The sequence below is a fragment of the Haemorhous mexicanus genome, chromosome 17, assembly GCF_027477595.1.
Source record: "Haemorhous mexicanus isolate bHaeMex1 chromosome 17, bHaeMex1.pri, whole genome shotgun sequence".
In the NCBI taxonomy this organism is placed as follows: Eukaryota; Metazoa; Chordata; class Aves; order Passeriformes; family Fringillidae; genus Haemorhous; species Haemorhous mexicanus.
In genome coordinates this window covers 14,465,577-14,490,731 of record NC_082357.1, presented here as the reverse complement: position 1 = coordinate 14,490,731, position 25,155 = coordinate 14,465,577, and the positions used below count along the sequence as shown (strand labels likewise).

At 63.6% G+C, this 25,155-nt stretch overlaps 2 protein-coding genes across 3 annotated transcripts; one reads left to right on the top strand and one right to left on the bottom strand.

The window, feature by feature from the left end:
* Positions 1–3: 3 nt before the first annotated feature.
* FLII (FLII actin remodeling protein) lies at positions 4–9,879 on the top strand. Its single transcript, XM_059861358.1, has 30 exons — positions 4–155; positions 1,064–1,174; positions 2,234–2,305; positions 2,433–2,513; positions 2,826–2,911; positions 3,067–3,228; positions 3,327–3,430; positions 3,527–3,702; positions 3,782–3,939; positions 4,047–4,131; positions 4,411–4,558; positions 4,684–4,817; positions 4,929–5,141; positions 5,222–5,401; positions 5,475–5,557; positions 5,637–5,711; positions 5,929–6,012; positions 6,078–6,249; positions 6,332–6,436; positions 6,640–6,831; positions 7,036–7,224; positions 7,316–7,455; positions 7,574–7,799; positions 7,987–8,141; positions 8,250–8,310; positions 8,393–8,521; positions 8,601–8,707; positions 8,879–8,984; positions 9,069–9,134; positions 9,294–9,879. Exons 1-30 carry the CDS (start codon positions 93–95, stop codon positions 9,426–9,428), a joined length of 3,798 nt encoding a protein of 1,265 aa, XP_059717341.1. The 5' UTR covers positions 4–92; the 3' UTR covers positions 9,429–9,879.
* A 119-nt stretch (positions 9,880–9,998) lies between these two features.
* Positions 9,999–21,948, bottom strand: LLGL1 (LLGL scribble cell polarity complex component 1). Of its 2 annotated transcripts, none has more exons than XM_059861359.1 (23): positions 21,806–21,948; positions 19,085–19,182; positions 16,926–17,007; positions 16,714–16,844; positions 16,149–16,307; positions 15,903–16,065; positions 15,685–15,820; positions 15,535–15,589; positions 15,298–15,455; positions 14,999–15,216; positions 14,832–14,899; positions 14,388–14,541; positions 13,889–13,993; positions 13,411–13,703; positions 13,183–13,336; positions 12,952–13,105; positions 12,579–12,862; positions 12,099–12,363; positions 11,889–12,003; positions 11,691–11,785; positions 11,479–11,593; positions 11,326–11,405; positions 9,999–11,133 (listed from the first exon to the last, which is right to left on the bottom strand). In XM_059861359.1, the coding sequence occupies exons 1-22, from the start codon at positions 21,884–21,886 to the stop codon at positions 11,327–11,329; spliced, it is 3,162 nt and encodes a 1,053-aa protein (XP_059717342.1). In that variant the 5' UTR covers positions 21,887–21,948; the 3' UTR covers positions 9,999–11,133; position 11,326. The 2 variants fall into 2 exon arrangements, with proteins under 2 accessions (XP_059717342.1, XP_059717343.1); XM_059861360.1 differs by having other exon boundaries at positions 16,729–16,844.
* Between the last annotated feature and the right edge of the window lie 3,207 nt (positions 21,949–25,155).

Below are 25,155 nucleotides of genomic sequence, written 5' to 3'. Positions count from 1 at the left end.
GTCCCCGTGTGCGTCACGGCCGGGGCGGGACCTGCAGGGGGCGGAGCCTGTCGGGGCGCGGCGGCGCCGCAGGGTCCCCCCGCCCTTCCGCCATGGCGGCCACCGGCGTCCTGCCCTTCGTCCGCGGCGTCGATCTCAGCGGCAACGACTTCAAGGTGCGGGGGAGCGGGAGCAGGGGGCGGCCCGGCCCACAGCGCCCCGGCGGGCCTGCGCCCCGCGGGGCTGTCAGGCCTGGCTCGGCCCCCGGGGCGGGGGAATCCCGGCCCCGGCCCCGCCCGGGGTGGGTGACCCGGGGCAGTCCCGGTCCCGACCCCGTGGGCACTGCGGGTTCGGGGGATCAAGGCGTTATGGTTGAGCAACCCGGCCCCCAGCCCACGGGGTCCCGGAGAGACCGGTGATCATCCAGCTCCTATTCCCATAGGACTGGGCGATCCCAGCTCCTGTTCCCATAGGACTGGGCGATCCCACTTCCCGTTCCCGTAGGACCGGGCGATCCCAGCTCCCGTTCCCATAGGACCGGGCGATCCCACTTCCCGTTCCCGTAGGACCGGGCGATCCCAGCTCCCGTTCCCATAGGACTGGGCGATCCCAGCTCCCAATCCCATAGGACTGGGCGATCCCAGCTGCCAGTCCCATAGGACTGGGCGATCCCAGCTCCCAATCCCATAGGACTGGGCGATCCCATCTCTCAATCGCATAGGACTAGGCGATCCCAGCTCTCAATCCCATAGGACTGGGCGATCCCAGCTCCCGATCCCATAGGACTGGATCTCCATGGGCCCCAGCTCCCAGTCCCCAAGGAATGATCGATTCCCGTCTGCCAACTCCCAGCCCCCTAAGGACTGGGTGGTCCCAGCCCTCTAGTTCCCAGTTTTATGGGACCACTTGATCCCAATTCCCACAGCTCCCCATCCCCTAGGACTGGGTCATCACGACCCCACATGTCCCAGTCCCATAGGACTGCTTGATCCCAAACCTCCCATGACCACAGAGCCCCAGTGAGACTGAGGTCCCCAGATCCTCATCCCAGGTCAGGTCCTCACCCTCCTCCTCCTCCCTGCAGGGCGGGTACTTCCCGGAGCACGTGAAGGCGATGACGAGCCTGCGCTGGCTGAAGCTGAACCGCACGGGGCTCTGTTACCTGCCCGAGGAGCTCGCCGCCCTCCAGAAGCTGGTGAGCCCCGTGTTTTGGGGTGGAATGGGGCTCCCCTGTCCTGCTGATGCCTTGGGATCCAACAGGAGCCTGTTCCCTGCCAGCCTCATGGCTCAGCAGCAGATGCTCCAGTGTCTAATAATAGCACTGAGCTACAATGTGTGGTTGAAATGGGATGCAGGAGCTGTCAGGAGTGGGGTTGGCATGGGCTTGCACTCGGTTTCACCTTGTTTTCCTAGAAAACCAGATAAAAAACCACGCTTAGATCCTCTACCCTGTAGCAAAAGGAAAGGGTGATGGTTATAATGGGGACAATCAAGGGTTTTGGGGCTTCTTTTCCTTCTCCTTTGCTAAAGTATATAAAAAGCAGGAGCTGGCATCTGCCTGGCTTTGTTTTACCGGTGGTTCAGCCAGACCCTTGGTGGAGTCGTGGCTCAGCTTGGCTTTGGTCGAGTCCACAGCACATCAGGGACCTCCTCCTGTCAGTGTCAGACAAACTCAGGGCTTTAAATGCTGCCAGGAGTCCCTGTGCCAGGTGCAGGGAATCCCTCTGTGCCACTCCTGCCAGCCCTGCCAGGTGCTCGGGGGCCACAGCAAGACTGAAATCCTGGCATCCCACCCACAGCCTGCCAGTGCCTTGTGTTCCTGAGCAGGCAACAGCCGGGCTGGTGATGCTGAGAGCAAAATATTTTCCCAGGGAAATACCTCCTACCCCAGCCATGCCCACGTCTGCCTGTTCCCAGTGAGAGGCGCTTTCAAGGACTGGGATCTATGTGCACAGGGACTGTGTGGGCCAGCTCTGGGCATCCCAGAGCACCCCAAACCCCACAGCAGGGCTGAGGTGTCCAGCCAGGGCTCCCCCAGGGAATGAGGGATGCGGAGGCAGCGCAGGCATGCTGGGCCAACCAACCAGTTTGGGACTGGGAGTGTCCCAGCAGCCCTGTGTGTGACAGGGTTCACAAGTACCCAGCTCTCCTGGGATGGAGGAGCCTCCCCATCAATATGGGGACCCAACCCTTGCCCTGCACAGCCCCAGCTCCTCTCTCTGCTCACTGGGGCTTGTCTGGGGCTTCCCTGCAGGAACACCTCTCCGTGAGCCACAACAGCCTCACCACGCTCCATGGAGAGCTCTCCGGCCTGCCCTGCCTCCGGGTGAGTGTCTCCCTCCTGCCTCAGGGGTCCCCAGGCACCTCTGGGGTCTGAGGGCACACAAAGATCATACCTGGGCACCCTGAGGGCTCAGCAGGCAGCTGCATTCCTGCCTCTCTCCCCTTTGCAGGCAATTGTGGCTCGTGCAAACAGCCTGAAGAACTCAGGAGTCCCTGATGACATCTTCCAGCTGGATGACCTCTCAGTGCTGGTGGGTGCACAGTCTCCTCAGCTGATGCAGGAGCCAGCTCAGACTCCTGTGTCCCATTCCTGCACCTTGGTGGCTCCTTGTGCTCCTTGGAAGCATCAGCCCCAAGCCCATGGCTGAGCTCCAGGGCAGCTGGCTGTCAGCAGGGTGACTCTCTGGCAAGGCCTCCTTTAAAGGCTGATGCCATGGATGGGCTCCCTGGGTTCCCTGTGTGCTGGTCCAGCTCCTGCTGTGCCCCTGGAGATGTCCCCCAGTCCTGAGGTCTGGGTGGTGGTGGCTGGGGGTGACAGCTGCTTTGTGCTCCCATTTTCCCAGGACCTGAGCTACAACCAGCTCACAGAGTGTCCCAGGGAGCTGGAGAATGCCAAGAACATGCTGGTCCTTAACCTTGGCCACAACAGGTGGGTCCAGGATAGAGTGACCATCTCCCTCTCCTGGCCATGGCCACCTCCATTGGTTACACTTTGCTCTGGGTCCTGCTCTCTGCCCCTCCTCAAGAGAGACCCAGGGCTGGTGCAGGTCCTAGGCCCTCCTGAACTTCCCCCTATTCCTGCAGCATCGACACCATCCCCAACCAGCTTTTCATCAACCTGACGGACCTGCTCTACCTGGACCTGAGTGACAACAAGCTGGAGAGTCTCCCACCACAGATGAGGCGCCTGGTGCACCTGCAGACCCTCATCCTCAACAACAACCCCCTCCTGCACGCCCAGCTCCGGTACAGCCCCGCTCCCCAGGCTGGCTGGCAGGGCTGGCACTGAGGTTCCTGCTCCATCCTGATGCTCTCTCTGCCCTCTGGCTCTCCCTGCTCCTCAGGCAGCTCCCGGCCATGACAGCCCTGCAGACCCTGCACCTGCGCAACACCCAGCGCACGCAGAGCAACCTGCCCACCAGCCTCGAGGCCCTGGTGAACCTGGCAGGTAGGGCTGAGGCATCCAGCCCCACAGAGCCCTCCAGGGGCTCTCCCAGCCCCAGTGTTGGTCTGGCTGGTGGTGTCACCCCGTTTCTTTCCCCAGATGTGGACCTGTCCTGCAATGACCTCAGCCGTGTCCCCGAGTGTCTCTACACCCTGGGCAGCCTGCGACGCCTCAACCTCAGCAGCAACCAGATCACAGAACTGTCCCTCTGCATCGACCAGTGGACCCAGCTGGAGACCCTTAACCTGTCCCGCAACCAGCTCACCTCCTTACCTGTATGTCCCTGCTCTTATGTGCCACCCCTGCTCGTGGTTCCATGGTTCTCCCTCAGCCCACCATCTCCCCCTTCCCCAGTCGGCCATCTGTAAGCTGACCAAGCTGAAGAAGATGTACCTGAACTCCAACAAGCTGGACTTTGATGGGATCCCATCTGGCATTGGCAAGCTCACCAACCTTGAGGAGTTCATGGCAGCCAACAACAACCTGGAGCTCATCCCTGAGAGCCTGTGCAGGTAAGGAACACACAGCTCGATCTGCTGTGTCCTCAAGAGGGAACACAGAGGTTTTATGGTCACAGGTCACCCTGGGCTGGCCTGTCACCAGCATCACTGTCCCACAGGTGCTCCAAGCTGAGGAAGTTGGTGCTGAACAAGAACCGCCTGGTGACTCTGCCAGAGGCCATCCACTTCCTGACAGATTTGGAGGTGGGCACCCAGAACCTGTCTGCCTTGGGCTGGCTCCTCCACAGCCCCAGCACCTCCCTGGGACCCCAGGGCTGTAGGGTGGACTGGATGAAGTGAGGGCAGAGGAGCTCAGGGCCAGTCCCTGCAATCTGCCCCATGGTTCAGCCCAGGCAGGCCGTGGAGCTCCTCCACATCCCCTCATCTCACCAAAGAAGTGCTCCAGAGGTCTCCATCCCATGCCACACTCCAATGTCCCTGTGAGCAGGTACTTCACCGAGGTGTCTGTGCCCTCCCTGGCAGATCCTGGACGTGCGTGAGAACCCCAGCCTGGTGATGCCCCCAAAGCCGGCGGATCGCTCCTCGGAGTGGTACAACATCGACTTCTCCCTGCAGAACCAGCTCCGCCTGGCCGGGGCCTCCCCCGCCACCGTGGCCGCCGCCGCCGCGGGTACGCCTGCAGGGATGGGGGCACACAGCCCCTGCCTTGGCACAGCCCTGGCAGAGCCTGGGGTGTGAGCCCTGCTCCATAGGGTGCCCCACGGGCCGCCTCTCACCCCGTGCCCGTGTCCCCAGGGAGCGGCACCAAGGACCCGCTGGCCCGCAAGATGCGGCTGCGGCGGCGCAAGGACTCTGCCCAGGATGACCAGGCCAAGCAGGTGCTGAAGGGGATGTCGGACGTGGCCCAGGAGAAGAATAAGAAGATAGAGGTAGGGTCTGGGGTGGGAATGGGGACCTGAGAGCATCACAATGTCCTTGGCCTACCTTGGGTGCCAGCAGAGTTCTGGTCATCCCTAATTTAATCTGTTCCCGTCCCACAGGAGAGTGGGGAGGCGAAGGCACCAGACCTGAAGACACGGCGCTGGGACCAGGGCCTGGAGAAGCCCCAGCTGGACTACTCAGAGTTCTTCAGCGAGGACGTGGGGCAGCTGCCCGGCCTCTGCGTCTGGCAGATCGAGAACTTCGTGCCCACACTGGTGGATGAGGCTTTCCACGGCAAGTTCTACGAAGCCGACTGCTACATCGTGCTCAAGGTACCCGGGGAAGACCAAGGGTCCCCTGCATCCCCTGCCTGGAGCTGCAGCCATCCCATCTCACACCTTGTCCTTCCCAGACCTTCCTGGATGAGAATGGTTCCCTGAACTGGGAGATCTACTACTGGATCGGGCAGGAGGCCACGCTGGACAAGAAGGCTTGTTCAGCCATCCACGCCGTCAACCTCCGCAACTACCTGGGGGCTGAGTGCCGCAGCATCCGGGAGGAGATGGGGGATGAAAGTGAAGAGTTCCTTCAGGTGAGGCCAACCCCCAGCTCCCCTGTAGCCCCCGACCCCTCCTGTCCCACCCTCACCCCCTCCCTGCCCCCAGGTCTTTGACAATGACATCTCCTACATCGAGGGTGGCACGGCCAGCGGTTTCTTCACCGTTGAGGACATGCAATATGTCACCAGGTACAGCTGGGGACAGGGGCTGGGGGGATGTGTGGGGCAGGCAGTGCCCCATGTCCCACCATGGCTGTCCCTTCCCCAGGCTCTACCGTGTCTATGGGAAGAAGAATGTCAAGCTGGAGCCGGTGGCACTGAAAGGGACATCGCTGGACCCCCGGTGAGTGGCCGGGGACAGAGGGACCTTGCAGAAGGTTCAGCAGGATCCACCTGAGACATTATAGCTGCAGTTCTGTGGTGCAAATGGGCTATGCCAGCACCTTTCTACAAAAATATGAGTTCAACCCCCACAGGGGGGCCCTGCAGGGACCCCCAGGATGGGGAGGTTGCTCAGCACACCCCATTCTCTCCTGACTCCTCTCACCTCTCTCCACCAGGTTTGTTTTCCTCCTAGATCATGGCCTCGACCTCCTGGTATGGCGTGGGAGCCAAGCCACGCTGAGCAGCACCACCAAGGCCAGGTAGGGCTGGTGGGGGTGCAGGGCTGTGGGGAGCCCTGCTGCCATCTCACCTGCTCCCACTGCAGGCTCTTCGCCGAGAAGATCAACAAGAACGAGCGGAAGGGCAAGGCCGAGATCACGCTGCTCACCCAGGGCCAGGAGACCCCAGAATTCTGGGAAGTGCTGGGGGGGCAGCCCGAGGAGATCCGACCCTGTGTCCCCGATGACTTTCAGCCCCACAAGCCCAAGCTGTACAAGGTGGGGAGCTGCATCCATAGGGCCACCAGCCCTGCTGAGCTCCTGCAGTCCGCACTCACCTCTGTCCCCATCCCCTCTGCAGGTTGGCCTCGGTCTGGGCTACCTGGAGCTTCCCCAGATCAACTACAAGCTCTCTGTGGAGCACAAGAAGAGGCTGAAGGCTGATCTGATGCCAGAGATGCGCCTGGTAGGATGGGGCGGGGAGGTTCTCCCAGTCTGACCAGTGAGACTGGTTTCATGCCCCTTCTGCCTCCAGCTGTGCCCTGGGAGAGGGAGGTTCAGCCAGCAGTGCCTGGCTGGGGGATACTCTGCTCTCTTGGGAGCAGGCAGGGTGTTTTCCAGCTGGGAAAGCCTGCAGGTGCCTGACCCCTCTCCCCTGTGTGCCCTCAGCTGCAGAGCCTGCTGGACACCAAGAGTGTGTACATCCTGGACTGCTGGTCCGACGTCTTCATCTGGATCGGGAGGAAGTCGTCGCGGCTGGTGCGGGCGGCGGCGCTGAAGCTGAGCCAGGAGCTGTGCACCATGCTGCACCGGCCCAAGCACGCCATGGTCACCAGGAACCTGGAGGGCACCGAGTGCCAGGTGGGGCATGGACCCCTCAGATGGGTGCTGGGGGCCTGGGAGGGGGCTGAGGCTGAGGGTCTGTTACCTGCTCCCCAGTTTACACCTCGAACGACTGGACTTGGCACCCGGTGCTCTGGTCTGGTTGATGAGGTGGGGATCGGTCACAGGTTGGACTCGATGATCTTGGAGGTCTTTTCCAGCCTTAGTGATTCTGTGATGCAGGTGTTCAAGTCCAAGTTCAAGAACTGGGATGACGTCCTGCGTGTGGATTACACCCGGAACGCCGAGACAGTGCTGCAGGACGGCGGCCTGGCTGGCAAGGTCCGCAAGGACGCCGAGAAGAAGGACCAGATGAAGGCCGACCTCACCGCACTCTTCCTGCCCCGCCAGCCCCCCATGCCCCTCAGTGAGGTAGGGCTGGGGACCCCTATGAATTCCCCGTGGTGTGGGGCTGGGTGCTGATGGAGGAGTTGGGGGGCTGACGCAGCTTGTGGGGCCACAGGCAGAGCAGCTGATGGAGGAGTGGAACGAGGACCTGGATGGCATGGAGGGCTTTGTGCTGGAGGGCAAGAAGTTCACTCGCCTGCCTGAGGAGGAGTTTGGCCACTTCCACACCCACGACTGCTACGTCTTCCTGTGCAGGTGACAGCTGGCTTGTCCCCTCTCAAGGGCTGCTGGACCTCCTTGTCCCCAACCTCCCTGCCCCATCCCTGCTCCCAACTGTCCCATCCCTCACATCACTCCCTGTTCCTGCCCTCAGGTACTGGGTGCCAGTGGAGTATGAGGAGGATGAGGAGAAAAAGAAGAAGGGTGAAGGCAAAGGGGAAGAGGAGGGTGAGGAAGAAGAGGAGGAGAAGCAGCCAGAGGAAGACTCCCAGTGCATCGTCTACTTCTGGCAGGGCCGGGAGGCCTCCAACATGGGCTGGCTTACCTTCACCTTCAGCCTCCAGAAGAAGTTTGAGAGTCACTTCCGTGGCAAGCTGGAGGTGACACAGTGTGGGGGTGACACAGGGGTGCCCCAGCTTTGCCTCTCTTCTTCTCCATCCCCTCTCTGCCCCTCAGGCTGAGACAGGAGACAGCAGCAGAGATGAGAGCTGGCAGGGGGGTGCAGCTGGGGCTTGGAGCTGTGTTTGGGAAGTCCCAATGCCCCTTCTGACACCCACCCCTGTGCAGGTGGTGCGCATGACCCAGCAGCAGGAGAACCCCAAGTTCCTCTCGCACTTCAAGAGGAGGTTTGTGATCCACCGGGGCAAGAGGAAGGACCGGGTCAGCACTCCCCAGCCCAGCCTGTACCACATCCGCACCAACGGCGGGGCCCTCTGCACCAGGTCAGTGCCAGGCAGCACCCACGGGTGCCACATCCACATGGGATACCTGCTGGTGGGCACAGCTGCCAGCTCTCCCTCTGATCTGTGCCTCGGCGGCTCCGTCTCCAGGTGCATCCAGATCAACACGGACGCTGCTCTGCTCAACTCCGAGTTCTGCTTCATCCTCAAGGTATTGCTTGTGGCTGAGCGTCCTCAGGGCTGCCTGGGTGCCCTCCTGCCCCCCAGGCAGCCCTGACTCCACTGTTCCCCAGGTGCCTTTTGAGAGCACGGACAACCAGGGCATTGTCTACACCTGGGTGGGCCGGGCAGCTGACCCTGACGAGGCCAAGCTGGCTGAGGACATCATGAACCAGATGTTTGATGACTCCTACAGCAAACAGGTGAGCAGGGCTCAGTGCCACCTTACCTGGGTGACAGTGACCACCCAGGCCACACTCAGCATTGTTCCTGCCCTTTCAGGTCATCAACGAGGGAGAAGAACCTGAAAACTTCTTCTGGGTGGGCATTGGGGGCCAGAAGCCCTACGATGAAGACGCTGACTACATGAAGCACTCGCGGCTCTTCAGGTCAGCACTGGCCTGGAGGGGGATGCTCCAGTCTGGGCTGCTTCCCTTCCTCCCACAGAGCCCTTGGGAACCAGCCAGCCAAAACAGCTGCTCCATCACATCCCTGCCCTCTACAGGAGCCGAGTCCTAACAAACTCGTGCCTGATGCTGTCCCTGTCCATCTCCCTGCAGATGCTCCAATGAGAAAGGTTATTTCTCCGTGTCAGAAAAGTGCTCAGATTTCTGCCAGGATGACCTGGCTGATGATGACATCATGCTGCTGGACAACGGGCGGGAGGTGAGCTGGGGGCATGAGGCTGTCCTGGGCCCAGATCTTCCAGTGGCTCTGTGAGCTGAGCCCAGCTGCTAATCCTTTCTGCAGGTCTACATGTGGGTGGGCACCCAGACCAGCCAGGTGGAGATCAAGCTGAGCCTCAAGGCGTGCCAGGTAAAACCTCCCTCCATCCTGGGACTGCGTGGGGGAGGATTTGGGCACTTCCATCTCCCCTTGGGGCCCTGACCTGGATGCTGCAGAGCTCTGGGCTGGGGAATACCAACCCCCGAGGTGGGTGAGGACCAGGACCCCCACGGCACTGCTCTGCCCCAGGTCTACATCCAGCACATGCGCTCCAAGGACCCCACACATCCCCGCAAGCTCCGGCTGGTGCGGAAAGGCAACGAGCCCTGGCCCTTCACCCGCTGCTTCCACGCCTGGAGCGTGTTCCGCAAGCCACCCACCTAAGGGTGGGGGGCACCCAGTGCCCCGGGCACGGCCCCCCTGGCACGGCCAGCCCAGCACCCACGCTGCCGCCAACGCCAGGCTCAGCCTGGAGCCACCTCCCCCTGAGCCAGGGCCAGGGGGATCACTGGGGCTGTCCCTTTGTCCCCCCTTCTCCCAGCACAGGGCCCAGCTCAGCCCCTGCCCTTCCTGGGGGGCATACGGGTGGTGTGGGCCCCTGTCACACCCTGCTTGGGGATGCTGCTGCCCCAAACCAGTGCCGAGCTCCCCCTGTGGCTGGGGGACGGGAGTGACTCCCAGTTTGGATGGGAGGATGCTTTGCTAAGGAGAATGGGGGGGAGTGAGGGGCTCTGAGCCCTGGGCCTTACAGCTGGTCCCTGCTGTCCTGGGGGATGGACCCCCAGCAGGGATCAGCCTATCTGGATCATATCAATAAAGGCTGTACTCACCTCGACCCTGTCCCAGGTTCTGACTCACTCCCACATGGGGTCACCCCCAACCCTGATCGTGCCCCTCTGCAGCTCAGCACTCACCTGGCTCCAAGGCTCAGCAAACACCTGCAGCCCAAGCAGCTGATATTAAATGCTTTATTTTCAATATTAAAAACCAGTATTTTTAATAACTAAACAATGCTAAATTCATCTTACCAAAAAAAAAAAAAAAAAAAAAGATGAGGCTGGGGGGGAGGGTTCTACCAGGGACGCTACAGCCCCGGCCTCGGCCGGCAGCAACCGAGCCCGAACCCCCCCAGCCACACACACGTACCGCAAGGGAGCCCGGGGGGGCACAGCTCCCCAAAGGAGAGGGCAGGGGCCAGCTGAGCCCTGTGGGAACAGCCACCATGGGCCAGGGGACAGAGCCGGCCCACAGCCAGCTGTGTCACCACAGCCCCCAGGAGGATGAGGCCAGGCTCAGAGCCCAGAAGGGATTTGGCACAGTGAGACCCTCAGGGTGGGGCAGCCCAGCCTGGGGCAGGAGGGGGCTGAAGTAACCCCATCTGCCCCCCCCCAGCACCAACATGGACCAGGACCAGGAGCCCGTGTGTAATTCCACAGCGTGATCCCATCCCAAACCCACCCCGTGGCAGGAATTAGTGTCAGAAAGGAGCAGCAGGCACAGAGCCCAACCTGGAGAATAGCCCTTGGAGAAGCCACTAAGAGAAAAAGGCCACCTGTGACCCCACACCGTGCCCCTCCTCGGGCTGCTCAAGGCCTCTGCTGCCCACCTGGGAGCCAGGGGGTCCCCACTGGGCTCCCCTGGGGACAGCCCCTGTGCAGCAGCCAGAGCCTCCGGGCAGGCAGGGAACAGGGCTGTAAACTGCAGGGAGCCGGGCATGTAAACACAGACCAGGGTACGGGGGGGCCCCCCACTGCCCCAAGGGACCAAAACCAGGGGACAAGGGGGGATCCACAAGCCCCAGCCCTCCCCGTGGAGCCGGGGAAGCAGCAGCATCCCCCAGGAAGGGGGCTCTGGAGCAGGGGACAGTGACACTCGACCGTGTATAAAAATGGAACTGATCTTCCCCGGGAAGAGTTTGTGCCCCACGGCGCCGGGGCCGGGCAGGGGTGTGTGGGGAGTGCCGGAGCCGGGGTGCAGATGTTAGAGAGGAGGCCAGTCTACGTTACATGGGGAGGGGGCGCGGGGGTCCAGTCGAGTCGCGCATCCCGGGAATCCGAGCACTGAGATGGGTCAGGGAGGCCGGCGATGCCTGTGGGAGAGGCAGCTCCTCAGCAGGAGTGGGTGGGGATCAGGACAGGCATTCACCCTGCTCCCCCTCCTCTGCAAGCCCCAGGGATCACAACTCCATCCTCCCACAATGGATCAGGAAGCCAGGGCACTGCTCTGGGATCCCAGCTCCAAATCCCACTCCCACCCCAGGGACCACCAGCCCCTCACAGACCTCACTTGATGAGGATCCCCGTGGGCCGGGCCTCGTCCTCGCTGGTGTTCCTCAGGTTCTGCTCTGCTTCCTCCGAGGACCTGGGGCAGAGCAGGGTGAGAGGCACTGCCATGGCCCCCACAGCACCGTTTACCCCATTCCCACTCCACTCACGCCAGGAAATCCTTCACTTCCTCCACGGTGATGTCCCCGGTGGTGTCCAGCGGGGTCTCCAGGCTGCTGTTGGGGGAGTCGATGGGGCCGGGCGAGAAGGCAGCGTCAGGGGACCCTGGGGAGTCACAGGACAGGAGGGATTGGGGACAGAGCCAGGCTTGGAGCAGGGCTGTGGGACACCGTGTGTGGGCAGGGACAGGATAGTCACTCACGGTCGCTGTCCGAGGGGGAGTGCTGGCCCTCGGAGCTGCGCGGGACGTGGGTGCCGTTCGCCTGTGGCAGCTTCGGTGTCACCACTGAGCTGTTGCTGGAAGGAAACAGGGAGAAGTTATGGCCAGAACCAGTGTCATGGGGTGGGTGTACAGGGGTTCCACCACAGCAAAGGCCCCCACGCCCCTGAGACAGCCCACCTGAGGCAGGAGGTGTCCTGGAGCCGGGTGACCTCCAGCCGGCACAGTGGCTCTGTCACATTCCTGGCGCTCAGAGAGAAGCGCTCAAATTCGGATGGTGAAATTAGGTAGAAACCTACAGGGGGGACAACAACGAGCCTCAGGCATCCCCCACAGGGCTGCAGGTGAGGTCAACATCCCATCGACACAGACGTCACCTGGTGGCCTCACCTTGGCCATGCTTGGTGAAGACACAGGAGGCAATGCCACTGATGTCCTCCTTACGGATGCAGCTGTAGTGGACCTGGGGCCGCAGGCTGGGCACGGTGAAGATGTGGATGTCCCCCAGGTTGGTGAGACAGGCCAGGCAGTTTTCCAGCCTCTCCTCGGAGCCAGCGCTCGCCAAGCTCACCAGGGCCACCTTCCTCACCCGGCAGCCCTCGTGTGCTGTCAGCTTGAACTTGGTCTTGGCACTCACTTTGGGCAGCGTGAACACCTAGGGGGGCAAGAGGAGTCAGGCTCAGGGGAGAACAGGAACCTACAGGGTTTAGGGGGGCACCTTCCCCTTGGATTCACCACCCTAGAACAGGCATAGGAGTGCCCCCAAAACTTGACTGGTCACCTCCAGTCCCTGTGTGATGAGAACATCCAAAGAGGACAAGGGACATTTTGTGTGCCATCTCACAGTGGGACACTGAGCCCCGCGCTCACCTTGAACTGTTCCTCGGAGGAGATGAGCATGGAGTGGCTGCCCTGCATGTCGGGGGCCTTGGCCAGGTCCCGAGACACCTCGTAGGGCTCGGGCAGGGGGTTTCCCCGCCCGTCCAGCACCGCAATGGCCACCACGGGTGCCCGGTGCATCAGCTGGATCTCCTTCCCCAGCACCGCCTCCACCGCCCGCTCCGAGAACTTCTCCTGCGACGGCACCTCCAGGGCGTAGGCGAACACCGAGCCGGAGTTGGTCCCTGCCCACATCGTGGGGCCGTGGTGGGCGGCTGTGGGGGTGGAGCAGTGTCAGAGACCCCTCCCCACAGACCCAGCCTGGGGGCTTTTCCCAGGGAGGGAGGGAGGGAGGGGGTCTCACCGTCACGTAGGAAGGTGTCGGCAAAGTAGAGGCACCGCACGACCCCCGAAAGCGAATCATCGGCCGAGCGAGGCTCGATCCGCCGCTGCACCGGCGTCATCTCCACCTCGGGGGGACCCGCCTGCTCCGCCAGCTGCGCGTTAGCCTCCTGCACCTGGGGAGGGGACACAGGGTCACTCCCTGCTTGGTGGGGACGGGGAGCTGCCACGGTGGCCCCCACTCCCTGCCCACCTTGCTGGAGGGGCTGCTGGCGTTGAGCCTCTTCTTGCCCGACACGCGGCTCTTGCGGATGCGGCGGAAGGACTGGCGCAGGGACTTCTTGAGGGACTTCACGCGGGACAGGGGCCCCTCCATGGCCAGCGAGTCGTTGGGGTGCAGCGTACACCTGCGGGCACCGGCGCTGCTCAGCACCCACCACGCCACTCCAGGGGGTCCCCAGCACCGAGGTCCCCCCCATACCTGGCCAGCACAGGGTTGCGCCGGTAGTAGTCGAAGAGCCCAAAGCCGTGGCTGGTGCCGAAGGCCACGAGGTTCCACTCGGAGTGGAGGGTGACGGCGGTGACGGCAGCAGGGGGCACGCACTGCACCAGCACGCTGGGCTGGAAGCCAGGGGGGAAGTGGAGTGGCCCATTCCGGGGAGCCAGCCGGTCATGGCCCTTCCAGGTGAAGCCCTCACGGTCCTGCAGCAGGTCCACGGTGGCCACGCTGACCGCGTGCTCCGACTTCTCGTCGCTCAGCTCCATCACCAGCACCTGCAGGGACGAGCACAGACAGGGGGACACACTGGACCTCCCCAGCCAGCCAGCCTGCTGCACACTGGGGGCTAAACCCAGGCTAGGAGCCCTTCAATGACAATATGGGGGGTTTTAGGGTCTGTAGCCCCCTCATGCTGTGGGTCCCCAATGGGGAAGCCCCTGCTCTGTCCTTGCCACCTTACCTGCCCCGCCGTGCCAGCCACCACCATCTTGGCCGTGTACTTGCAGAGGGCAATCTTCTGCACACCCAGGCGCGGGTCATCGCTGTAGGGATCAAAGCAGCCCACCTGCGGGAGGGGACAGCTGAAGGGACAGCCAGGACCCTTCACACAGCTGTGGGACAGCCCCCTGCACCCCCACATCCCTCCACCAGCTGTGGCACACGGGCCACTCTGGGCATCACGCCCAGGAAAAGTCTGTCCCCACACACCCCCTGGCTCTGTCCCCCATGCTGGGGCAGACCCATGGACAGGGCCCATGGAACAAGCATCCCTTGTGTCCCCACAGTGCGTCACACAGCAGCTGTGCCCTGAGCCGGGGGACACGTCCCCGGGGCGCAGCCGGGATGGCTCCGGCAGGTGCATCCCCCGTGCCCAGCTCTGGGTTTGCCCCCTCCAGTGCTGGCAGAGCCGGGAGGGTGCTGAGCTCCATGGTAGTGTCACCCTGCCCAGGGGACCTCACCTTGCGGAACGGAGGCCACTCCTCCTCGCCCGCCTGGTTGAGGCTGTCGTTGTGCTCACAGTCTGTCTGGAAGATGTTGGCGGTGCCCAGCTTGTAGAGGGGCTTCAGGGAGACCCCCGAGGCGTCCCAGAACCGCACCGTGCCGTCCTCGTGCCTGGGCGGGGGGGTCCTGTCAGCGCGAGGCCCCAACATCTGCCCGGCTAACAAGAGCTGCCTGTGTGCTGGCAGCCACCATGCCAGAGGGGGGGACACCGGGGGACAGCGCAGCGGGTGACACACTCATGCCCAGCCAGAACAAGAAGGGGCAGCTCACCCGAAATGAGGGAGTGAATGCCACCGCCACCCCATCGCACCCCACTCCCTCACTGCAGAAATGGGTGTGGATGTGCCCCCCCCTGCATTTTGGATTTCCCAGGCCCCCTTCCCTGCTGCCAGCCCACTCACCCAGTGAGGAGAAGCCCCCTCTGCGTGGGCTCCTGGGCCAGGTTCTTTCCCCCATCAATGGGCCAAGCCTGGAGGGAGGGATGGAGAGGGGATGGAGGAAGGATGAAGTCCACTGGGCCATGCTGGAAGGCCTCAGCAGGACCCCTCCCCACCATCCCACCACTGACCGCAGAGGATTGCCGGGGGCTCTGCTGCTCGCCCACGCTGACGATCCTCTCCCAGAGCTTGAGGGGCACGTTGGAGACATGGCAGGAGCAGGTGATGGCAGAGGAGTGCAGAGGTGCCAGGTACGGGGCAGGGATGGTGGGCCAGCCCGGCGCCTGCAGGTCGATGGCCACCAGCTCCTCCTCCACCAGCACCACGAGGGCTCGGGGGTTCTCAAAGCCTGGGGAGGGGGGAGATGGCTGCTGCACATGGAGACCCCCACACCATCACCCACTCCCTGGGTGGCCCTGGCAGGACGTACCTCCCTCAGGCACCTCTGCACTCTGCACAGTGAAGAAGTCAATGACACGGGAGGTGAAGTCGAGTGTGGCCAGGGTCTGGCCCTGCAGCACGCTGACACAGTGCCTGTCACCATAGCTGGCCCGTGGCATCCCCCCACTGAAGATGATGAAGGGGTTCCTGGGTGGGACGAAGCAGCTGCCATCAGACCCTGGACCCTCAAGTGTCCCCTGTGCCCGTGCCCAGCCCATCCACCTACCCCGACTCGCAGGTTCGCCAGAGGATTTTGCTGATGGCTTTGCAAGGGAACGGCCCTGAAATGAAAACACCCAACACTGGTTGTAGCACTGGAATACAGGAGGGGGATCAGCTCCCAACCCCAGAGCCCCCCCAGACCCCCATCCTGTACCGTAGGGGATGGTGGACATGACAGGCTGCTGGGTCCTCAGGCCGGTGCCGCTCGCTGCCCACACCATGTAGCCGCCGTCGCTGTGGGAGCTGACGATGCTCTTCCCGCTCTGCTCCCAGGCCAGGCTCTCCAGCTGCTGCGGGGCCACACGGGGGGCTCAGCACGTGCATGGGGACACACACACACACACAGGGCCACGGCCCCACCAGCCCCGGTACCTGGTTGCCCAGGAAGAGATGCTGGACAGCACGAGTGCTCTGCTCCCAGAGGACCAGCAGCCCCCGGCTGTAGCCGATGAGGAGGCGGCTGCCGCTGCGTGGGTGCTCCTGGATGGACTCCACGGGCCCCAGCGCCTTCCCGCAGCGGTAGTCATCAGGGACACTGCAGGGGGACAGGCACGGGGGGGTCAGAGCAGGGCTGGGGGTGCTGGGGATGCAGGGGCATGGGGCCTGCAGGGCTCTCACCTCTGCAGGATCTCATCCGGGAAGAGGGTTTTGTCCTCCAGCAGTGTCAGGGTGGGCAGGGTGACAAAGTACACGGCACCGCCCTCAGTGCCCAGGCAGACCATGGAACCAGCAGCCATGGGCAGGACCACTGTCACGCGTGTGATGCCAGGGGAACAGCTGGTGGAGGGAACAGGGGCTGTCTCAGCACTGGGTTGGGTCTGGGGGAGTGTCAGAGACCCCAGACCTCCCCTGCTCCATCCCTACACTCCCATCTCCCTGAGTGCAGGAGGACAAGGGCAAGGACAGCCTCAGTGCCGACAGCAATTACAGCCATTAATCACCCCTGGGCCCTGCCAGCACCATAAAAATCCAGAGCTGTTCCCTGCACTCAGCATCTCAGTTGAGATCAGAGGAGCATCCCAGTGGGGAAAACACCGTCATGGAGAGGACCTTGGCCACCATCCCGCCCAGCCGGCCGGCTGCTCCCCCGGCCGGCTGCTCCCCCGTGCCGTTCCCAGCTGGCAGCGGCACCTCCGCGGCTGCAGCCCCGCGGGGGAGCGGCTCCGACCCCCCAGGCAAGTACTTAGCACCGCCGGACCCTGGGCGTCCCGGGAGGCCGAAGCTGCGGGTCTCCTCCAGGTGGGAGCAGCCCTCCTTCTGGCACACCTCCCACAGGTGCAGCGTGTTGTCATCCAGCAGCGAGAGGAGCCAGCCCTGGGGATGGGGGGATGATAGAGGGGTGTGTGAGGTGCTGGGGGGGCTGCTGCCAGCTTCCCCCCCGGGACACCCTCATACCTGGCCGGAAAGGAAGTGCAGCTGGGTGACAGTGGCCGTCTCCTTGTGCAGGCCTGTCAGCTCCACACCCGGTGCGCCATATCTGGGTGGTCGTCAAAGAAACAACGAGGGTAGAGCCCCCACCAGCCTTCCCCAGCAAACTCAGGACCCTCTGAATTCCCTCAGGTCACAGTTCTGCCTGCAAACACCAGTTCAGCCCCCTGTCCCCAGGAGAGCCAGGGCAGGGCATCCCTGGGTGCACCCCACGCCAGAGCTGGCCTTGGCATCACCATTCTCATCTGGGATCCACCAAGCACCTCCAACTCCAACCAGGACATTCTGAATCAGCCTGAAATCCATCAAGCACCTCCAGCTGGCACACGGCAGGTCAGGCTGGGATCCACCAACCACCTCCTGCCGGGATATCCCAGGTCAGGCTGCGGCCAACACTCACAGCTGGGCTGGGTGTGCGAGAGGCGCCGGGAGCCCCGGCACGCACCGACGGTGGGGTGGGGTTCGGCATGCGCCGGCACAGCCGCACTCACCCGACTGGTCCCGGCTCCTTTGGCGACGCTGCTCGGCAGGAACCGCAGCAGGAACGGCGGCAGGACCTGCGCAGCGGCCGCAGCACCGCACGGAGCAGCCCAGCCTGGCATCCCCGGCACTCCCAGACCCAGCCAGCTGCTCCCCCCAGCCCGGTGTCACCAGTGCGCTGTGCAGCCCCTCTGGGCATGCTGAGTGCTGGGAGTCCCTGCCCCTGGTCGCCTTCTGGTGCCCTGGGCACGGGGAACCAGCGGGGCGGCTCTGCCCGGCCGGACAGGCAGGAGCTGTCTGGCAGTGCTGGGCACAGCCGAGCCGGCAGAGCCAGGTGACAGCCGCAGAGTTTTGGGGAGAGCAGGGAACAGGGCATGGGAATGAAGCAGGGAGCATGCAGAGGGCTCTCGGTGCTACACGCATGGGGGATGCCACCCATCCTTGCTCATTTTGGGGTCTTTCCCCACCCAAAACAGTGCCACAAGCCGAGAGCCCTCAGGGCAAGTGGCTCCGGCACACCAGTGTCAATGTGGGATTGGGGTCCAAGCACAGGGACCCCCAGCTGGCCCAGGAGACCCCCAGGCACTGGCTGCCCCTCAATGCCAGGCTGTCGGCAATCGGATCTGCCCAGCCCGGCCGGGGAGCACCCAGGGGTGCCCCCACTAACCAGAAACACCAGTCAGGCCAGCTCCGGCTGCTGCCTCACCCGGCCCCGGCTTCCCCGGCACCGCCAACCTCCAGAAGCATCCTTTTGGAGGCAGCCGGAGCAGGGCCATGCAGGCACGGGGTACCACGCTGGGTACCACCCCAAAACCATCCCCGCAGAGGATGCTCAGGGCACCGCAGCCCCCCGCAACAGCATCCCCGCGGTGCCGGGGGGGCTCAGCTGGGACCGGCACCGCGGGCCAGGCGGGCGAGTGGGGCGGCCGGCGACGTCGCGGCCGGGCTGGCACCCGGGCGGCCCCGGCAGAACAAAACACGCCATCTTTGTGCTCGGGAGGCAGCGAGCCGCCGGCCGGGGGGAGGGGGAGCGCGGCCGCCCCCCACACCCCGACCCCGCTGCGGGCGCAGCCGCCCCCGCGCCCCCAGCCCGCATTCCTGCGGCGCGGGGCCCCCCGAGCACGGGCCGCATCCAGCCCTGGCCGCCCGCCAGCAGCCCTCTGAAGTCTCCCTGCACGCTGCCGGCAACAAAGCCCGGCCGGCCCCGCTCGGCGTCCCCCGCTTCGGCCCCCCACCCGGCACCGGGCTCCGCGCCCACCGCAGCCCCTCTCTCCCCGGCGCTGGGCCGGCCAGAGCCCCCCCTGCCCCCTCCCCCGAGGGCTGCGTGGATGAGGATGGACAGGAGCCCCCCGGGATAAGCGGGGTAACAGCAGGAAAGACCCCACTTGGGATGCCCCCGAGCCCCTTTTCCCCCCACCGCGTTCTGGGCGAGGTGGGGGTTTCCTCCAGCCGCCCCCTCGCCGCCCGGCCCAGCTGCAGCACAGCTGGACAGAGGGATGGACGACAGCCGAGTGGGGGCTGCCGGATGGGCCAGAAGCAGCACAGCCACGTCTCCAAGCATTCTCCGGGATGGGGACAGCCAGAGGAGTGAGCGCAGGAGGGTCCGGGAGGTCCTTACCTCCTGCTCATGTGGAGGAAAAGGATACAGCTTGACGGCTCCTGCTTTGGTGCCGATGGCCATCACACGCAGCACGGGGTCGTAGGCCAGGGCGCTGGGCTGGCTGGGGAAGCCGTGCTCCACCGTCTGCCATGGGGACATGTAGGTCAAAGTGGGACCCTCCCACCTCTGATACCCCAAAACCTTCCACAGCCCCCCTCACCCCCACAGCTCCTATCCCACACCAGCCTGAGCATCGCCCCTGCGATGGGGAATCACAAAGATGCTGCTCTGTCCCCCACTGCCACCAAGGAGGGCCCTGGGGAGAGGGGACATCACTCCTCAGCCAGTTTCCACCCAGTACCCCAAAACGCAGCCCAACAGCCGCACCACGGGCCGGGGTAGCTCTGACCTTGAACGAGCTGTCCCACCAACAGCCAGCACTTTGGGGACGGGACCCCCCTGCACTAAACCCCCGAGGTGAGGACACCCCAGGAGAGGCGAGCGGGACCCCCACTGCGACATCACCGGGCGTCCCCGGTGCCGGGCGGCAGAACCAGGCGAGCGGGACCCACCAGCGCCAGGGACGTCCCCGCCGGAGCCGCGTGTCGCCCGAGGGCACCTTCCCAAGGAAGTCCGGGCCGTCCGGCGTGCCCGGGCTCGCCGGCTGGGGAGGGGCTGGCCCGGCAGCGGGGGGACGCGGGGGGCACCCACCGGCCCGGCCCGCGGTGCGGGGACCGCAGGGCTCCCGAGGGCAGCTCGGCTGAGCAGCCACGGCGCGATCAGACGATACGGAGGCCGCCGGAGCCAGACTGGCCGGATCCTGACCTGCTCCCTTTGTCTGGGGCATCCGAGAGGCGCAGCGGGGCGGCTTTCCGCACCCGCCGGCGGCAGCCGCTGTCACCCCGGCTCCTGCTCCCCCCTCAAGGGACACCTTCAGGAGCGTGAAAACGTCCCCAGCCCATCCCAGGCGTCCCGGCCCATCCAAGTGGGTCCCAACACGTCGGAGGGGCGAGGAAGTGGATGCTCGTGGGTGCCGACCCAGGCAGGGTCATGCTGAATCCCCCCGGGATGCACACTGAGCTGGAGGAGGGAGCTGGGACAGCAGCAGCACAGGGACACCACAGCGATGCTTTAGGCCAGAAACCAGCACCGTGACACCGGCAAAGACTCCCCAAAAAGCGCTGTCGCAGTTCCCCAGCACTCCCAGTCCCAAAGGGGGACCCGGCTCAGCCCCCCAGCCGCAGCCCCCGCTCCCGCCCGCAGCGGGGCCGCATCCGGCAGGCTGTGCCGGCCGGCCAAGGCGCGCTCCCGGCCAAATTACAGCAAATCCCAGGCAGATCTGGAGCTCGGGAGGAAAAACAACCCTTAATGGGAGGCAGGTGGGCAGCCGGCGGCCCCAGGGCTGGGACGGCCGCAGAGGGGCTCTCCTCAGCCTCCCCCCAGGACATCCCACCGGCACACACCCGCCCTGGGCACTCCTTCGGGCAGGACCCGGCCGTGGCACTGTGCTCCCCAAAACCAAGGGGGCTCTGGTTCGGCTGAGCCTTGCACCCCGGCCAGACCCTCACCCACGGCAGCGAGTCGGGGGCCAGGGCTGTGCTGGGCAGTGGAGCTGGCTCTGACCCCTCACCACCGCACACCCCGACACCCGCAGCCCCATCCCGCTGTGGGACAGCCCGGGGGTCGCTCCGGTGCACGGCAGCGTCCCCACCAGAAGCTGGGCAAGTACCCCACAGCAGCGCAGGGACAGACAGAGTGATGGGCACGGTTTGGGCTCATCCAGAGGCCGCTGCCGGTGGCCTCATGCCCCGCGGCCAGGGCAGGAGAATGGTCCCAACGCTTCCTGGACAAGGTGCACCAAGTCCCAGGTGGGCACCCGCTGGCACAGCCCGATGTCCCGAGGGAAGGGTCTGGCACCGCAGGGCTGGTGGGGGTCGCTCCAGGGTTGTTTGATGAGCTTGGGGGTCTCTCCCACCCCAAATGGGGGGATAAGTGGTAAAACTCGGAGGGAGGAGGGGGCAAGCGCTGACCTCTCATGTCCCCACAGAGACACATCTTTGGGGCGCCAGGGAACCCCAAAAGCCCAGGGGATCATTGCCACAGCCCTTCCAGCTGACACAGGGGGTCTGGCCCCCCGGTATCCCACCCCTGGGGAGACCGGGGTAAGACTCTCATGGGGGATGCAGCCAGGGATGCTCCAAGGCCAGACAGGGTGCGGGACCACGGGTCACCCCAAAACGCCCGTGAGCAAAGCCTCGGGGAACCCACGGGACAGGGGGAGTGCGGGAACCGGGGCGCTCCAGGGAAACCCTCCAAGAGGGGCTGGGGACAGGGATGTCGCGCTGCCGAGGGGGTCGCATCCTCTCCCAGAGTGCCCCCTTGCACCGTACGGGGAGGAGCGCAGCCCCCCGGTCCGCATCCCGCACCCGGGGCTCCCGGTACCCACCCCCGGGGGTGCATCCTGCCGGGGCGGCCCAGCAGCCTGTCCCGCGATCCCCCCGCCAGGCAGACCTGCCCTTTCTGCGCGCCCGTTCCCCGGGAGCGGGGAGGTCCCGGTGCGCGGCTCTCCCGGGGGTTCAGCCGGTCCCGGGGGGCGGTGCCCCGCACGCTGCTCGCCTCCCCGCGGGCAGCATCCCGCCGGGGTACCAGTCCGGCGCCAGCGGGGGGCTGCCCGCACGCCGCACCCTGCCCGGTACCGCCGGTGCCTCCCGGTGGTAGCCGCCCCCCTGGGATCCACCGTCGCGCCCCCCGCTCGCCCCAGACCCACCTTGCTGAAGGCGAAGAGGTCGTGGCGGAGGCGGTCGCGGTGCGGGTCGGCACCCTGCCGCCGGAACCGAAACTTCATCATGGTTGGGCCGGCGGCGGCGGCGGTGGCGCGGTACCGGGCGGGGCGGGCGCGGCCGGCGGTCCCGGGGCCGGTCCCGGGGCGGCGGTGGCGGTGGCGGGGCCGGGGCGCGGCGCGGGGCGGGGCGGGGCCGGCAGGGGGCGCGGTGCCGGTGCGGGGTCCCCGGTGCCGGTGCGGGGTCCCGGTGCGCGCGCCCGCCGAGCCCGGGCAGGCACCGCCGCGGCGGGGGCGGGGGGAACCCTGACTGGCAGCACCGTCCGCCAGTCACCGCGCGGCAACGCGCGCCGCGCGCCACGGCCCCTCCCACCCTCGCTGCGCCTGCGCTGCCGCCGCGGCCGATGGGATGTGTAGTCGTTCAACTCAACGCCCCCTGTGCTGTGTTTATTTATATTCTTTTTAAAATACTCTTCTTTCGGTTTCTTCCCTCCCCGCGGGCATGGAGAAAGACAGTGAGGATACCCCAAGCCTGGTCACCGTGGTCACAATCCCCCACAAGCGCGGGGTGCCGTGGATTTAAGGTCTCATCCTGTGCCCCACAGCCATGGGGTGCATCAACATGGCGGCGCCCCGGCTCCTAGGCCCGGAGCATCCTGCCGGCTCCCACAATTAACATCCGAGCCTCATTCCCGGCTGGCGACTCATTCTTCCCGCCAGAGCACCGGGAATGTTGTTCCCCATTCCCCCCACGGCATCACGGCAAGGTGGGAGGGGGAGCAGCCTGCCCTGCGCCCAGTTTTGGGGTGAGTCACCCCGGGCAGGGCACGGCTTCCCCTCCCTGCTGACTAACCCCGGCCCCGGGGAGATGCGGCTCTGGGCTGACGCAGGGGCTGGGGCGGAAAACAGCCCCGGGGCGAGCGGGGAACGCGGCCCGGTGATGGGCTGTGGGTCATGCATGGATGGAGGGGCCTGAAGCGCCGGGGAATGAGGGTGGGCAGGCTGGGTCTGTTCTGAGAGGGAGAAAAGGAGGAAAAACTCGGAGGAGTAAGGAGAACAGAGGGGAGAAAGAAGGGGGTAGCAAAAAGGGGAGAAGAGAAAGAGGAGAGGCAGAGGAAGGGGATAAGAGGTAAAGAGGTGTGAAGAAGAGAGGAAAGGAGCAGGGAGAAGAGGAAGAGAGAGAAGATGAAGGGAGAGGAGAGATGGAGAGGAGGATGAGATAGGAGAGAGCAGGGAGAAGAGCAAGAAAGAAAAAAAGGAAGAAGAGAGGAGAAAGAAGCAAGGCCGCAGACCAACAGATCCCATCCATCTCCCCTGGCACATCACACCCACCCCACCAGCTCCCTCTTGCAGGAGGGAGGCACCAGGATGAAGAGGAGCTCAGCATCAGGCTGAAGCCCACAGTGTTGGCAAGAAGGGAGGAAGGCAGAGATCCCTGTCCCTGCTTTCTAGGACAGCACAGGAAGCACAGCCACCACATTTGGCCGCCCTGTCCCCAGGGAGCCAGTGACTCCCTTTATTTAGAACCAGTTCCCTGCTCCCAACCACCTCATTCCTGCCGGGGGGATCGAGGCATGTCCCGGCCCCCAGTACCACACAGCCAGGCCAAGAGATGCTTTCTGCTTTTATTCAATTAATGCAGCAATCTATACAAGAAAAAAAAAATCATAATAATGAAACCATGAAATTCCAAACCCTGACAGTGAAGAACCAAATTCTTCCTAAGAATCAACTGGAATTAAAAGATTCCCCCATGTCAGACTGTACATAAAATAATCTCTGCTCCATTTACAGCGTTTCACACAGTACTTCTCGTATCTCAAACTTCAGAACTGTACAACTTTGTTACAAACCACGCTTTTTCCTAGGAAAAGCTTACAGAAAAAAATATTGCCACTTTCTTTTTCAGTATTTTTTTTAATTTTTATTTTTATTGGTAACAAAAAAAATTATAATCTTTTAAAAAACAAAAATTAAAGTCAGCCAGAACTTCTAAGTGTGGGCAGGGAAAGGAGCAGAGACATTTCTCAGTCGAATGTTTCTCCTCCCAACAGGGAAAAGGGAACACTTTTGGCAGGTAAAAGACTCTGCTGCTGGTGGGGGTCTAGACCCTGCCCCCCTTGAGTCCTCCCCAAAGCCTGGCAGCTGTTTTGATCCATGGGCTTGGATAATTCCACCACTGACCCTTCTGGAGATACGGTAACAGTAACAAACCCCAATTCCTCCTGTTCTTTGTGGAAAAGCGGGGATGAACCCCACCTTCCTCCCCCTTCCTTAGGAAAGACAGTTCTCCTGCTCTGGGCTCTGGGGCTGGGCACATGGACTGTCACACTGGATGGAGCTCCCAGCTTGGGGCTGAGCATGGACACGCTGTGGGTGGATGGAGAGGTTGGACCACACACAACCAGATCAGACACACACAAACCAACGGGGTCAGGGCTGTGCAGGAGCCTGGGGAGAAGTTTTGCCTCCAAACTCGAGATCACCTCCAGCCCCGTGCCTCCAGCCTGGCCTGATGCCTGTGTGCAGCCCAACAGTGAAAACCAGGAATTCTGAGCCACAGTTCCAACCAGACAGGTAACAGGAAGGATCCAGACCTCTGGATCCGTGTGAAAAATGTCTTCTAGTTTCGAATCCAGGTTTCACTCTGATGTTGTTCAGTGCAAAAGAGTTAAAAAACCATGTTATCTACACATATACATCCGTGTCTATAGAAAATGTCTGTACAAGTGGGAAGATGGCCCTGCCTGCACGCTGGGGACTCCTCTCCTGAGGGATCCTGCTCCCTCTCTCTCCAAGGTGTCAAGCCCCAACCAGTCAGGTTAAAAACCAAGAGCAGATGGTGGCTGGAGAGGAGCTCCTCCTGTCCCCCCAGCCACAGCTGCCAGCTCTGACCCACTGCATGGATGGGAACAGGGAAGGGGGGAAAGCTCCTGAGCAGGACATGCAGGAATACCAAAACAAGCTGGGAAAGGAATCTTGCACATGTACAGCCTGCACAAGGACCAGGATGAGGTGGTGGCTGGGACCAGGCTGGAGGTGGAAGAGCTCAGCATGTCCAGATCCAGCACCTCATCCCATGGAAGTCCTGCTCTGGGAAGCAGCTGTGGAAAGGCCAGCTGCTCCAGCTTCATTCTGAGTTGACACCAAGGTAGAGTATCCATATTGGAGAGGTAGGGATAAAATTAGGAGCCAGGAGGGGAGAGGGGAGAGCTGAGACCTCTGGCAGTGACCTCTGTCGCCATCTCCACCCACAGCAGAGCCTGGCACCATGACAGGAACAGGGCATGGCCAGGATGGATCCAGAAAGACAAAGCCATCAGGAGAAGGGATCTCTG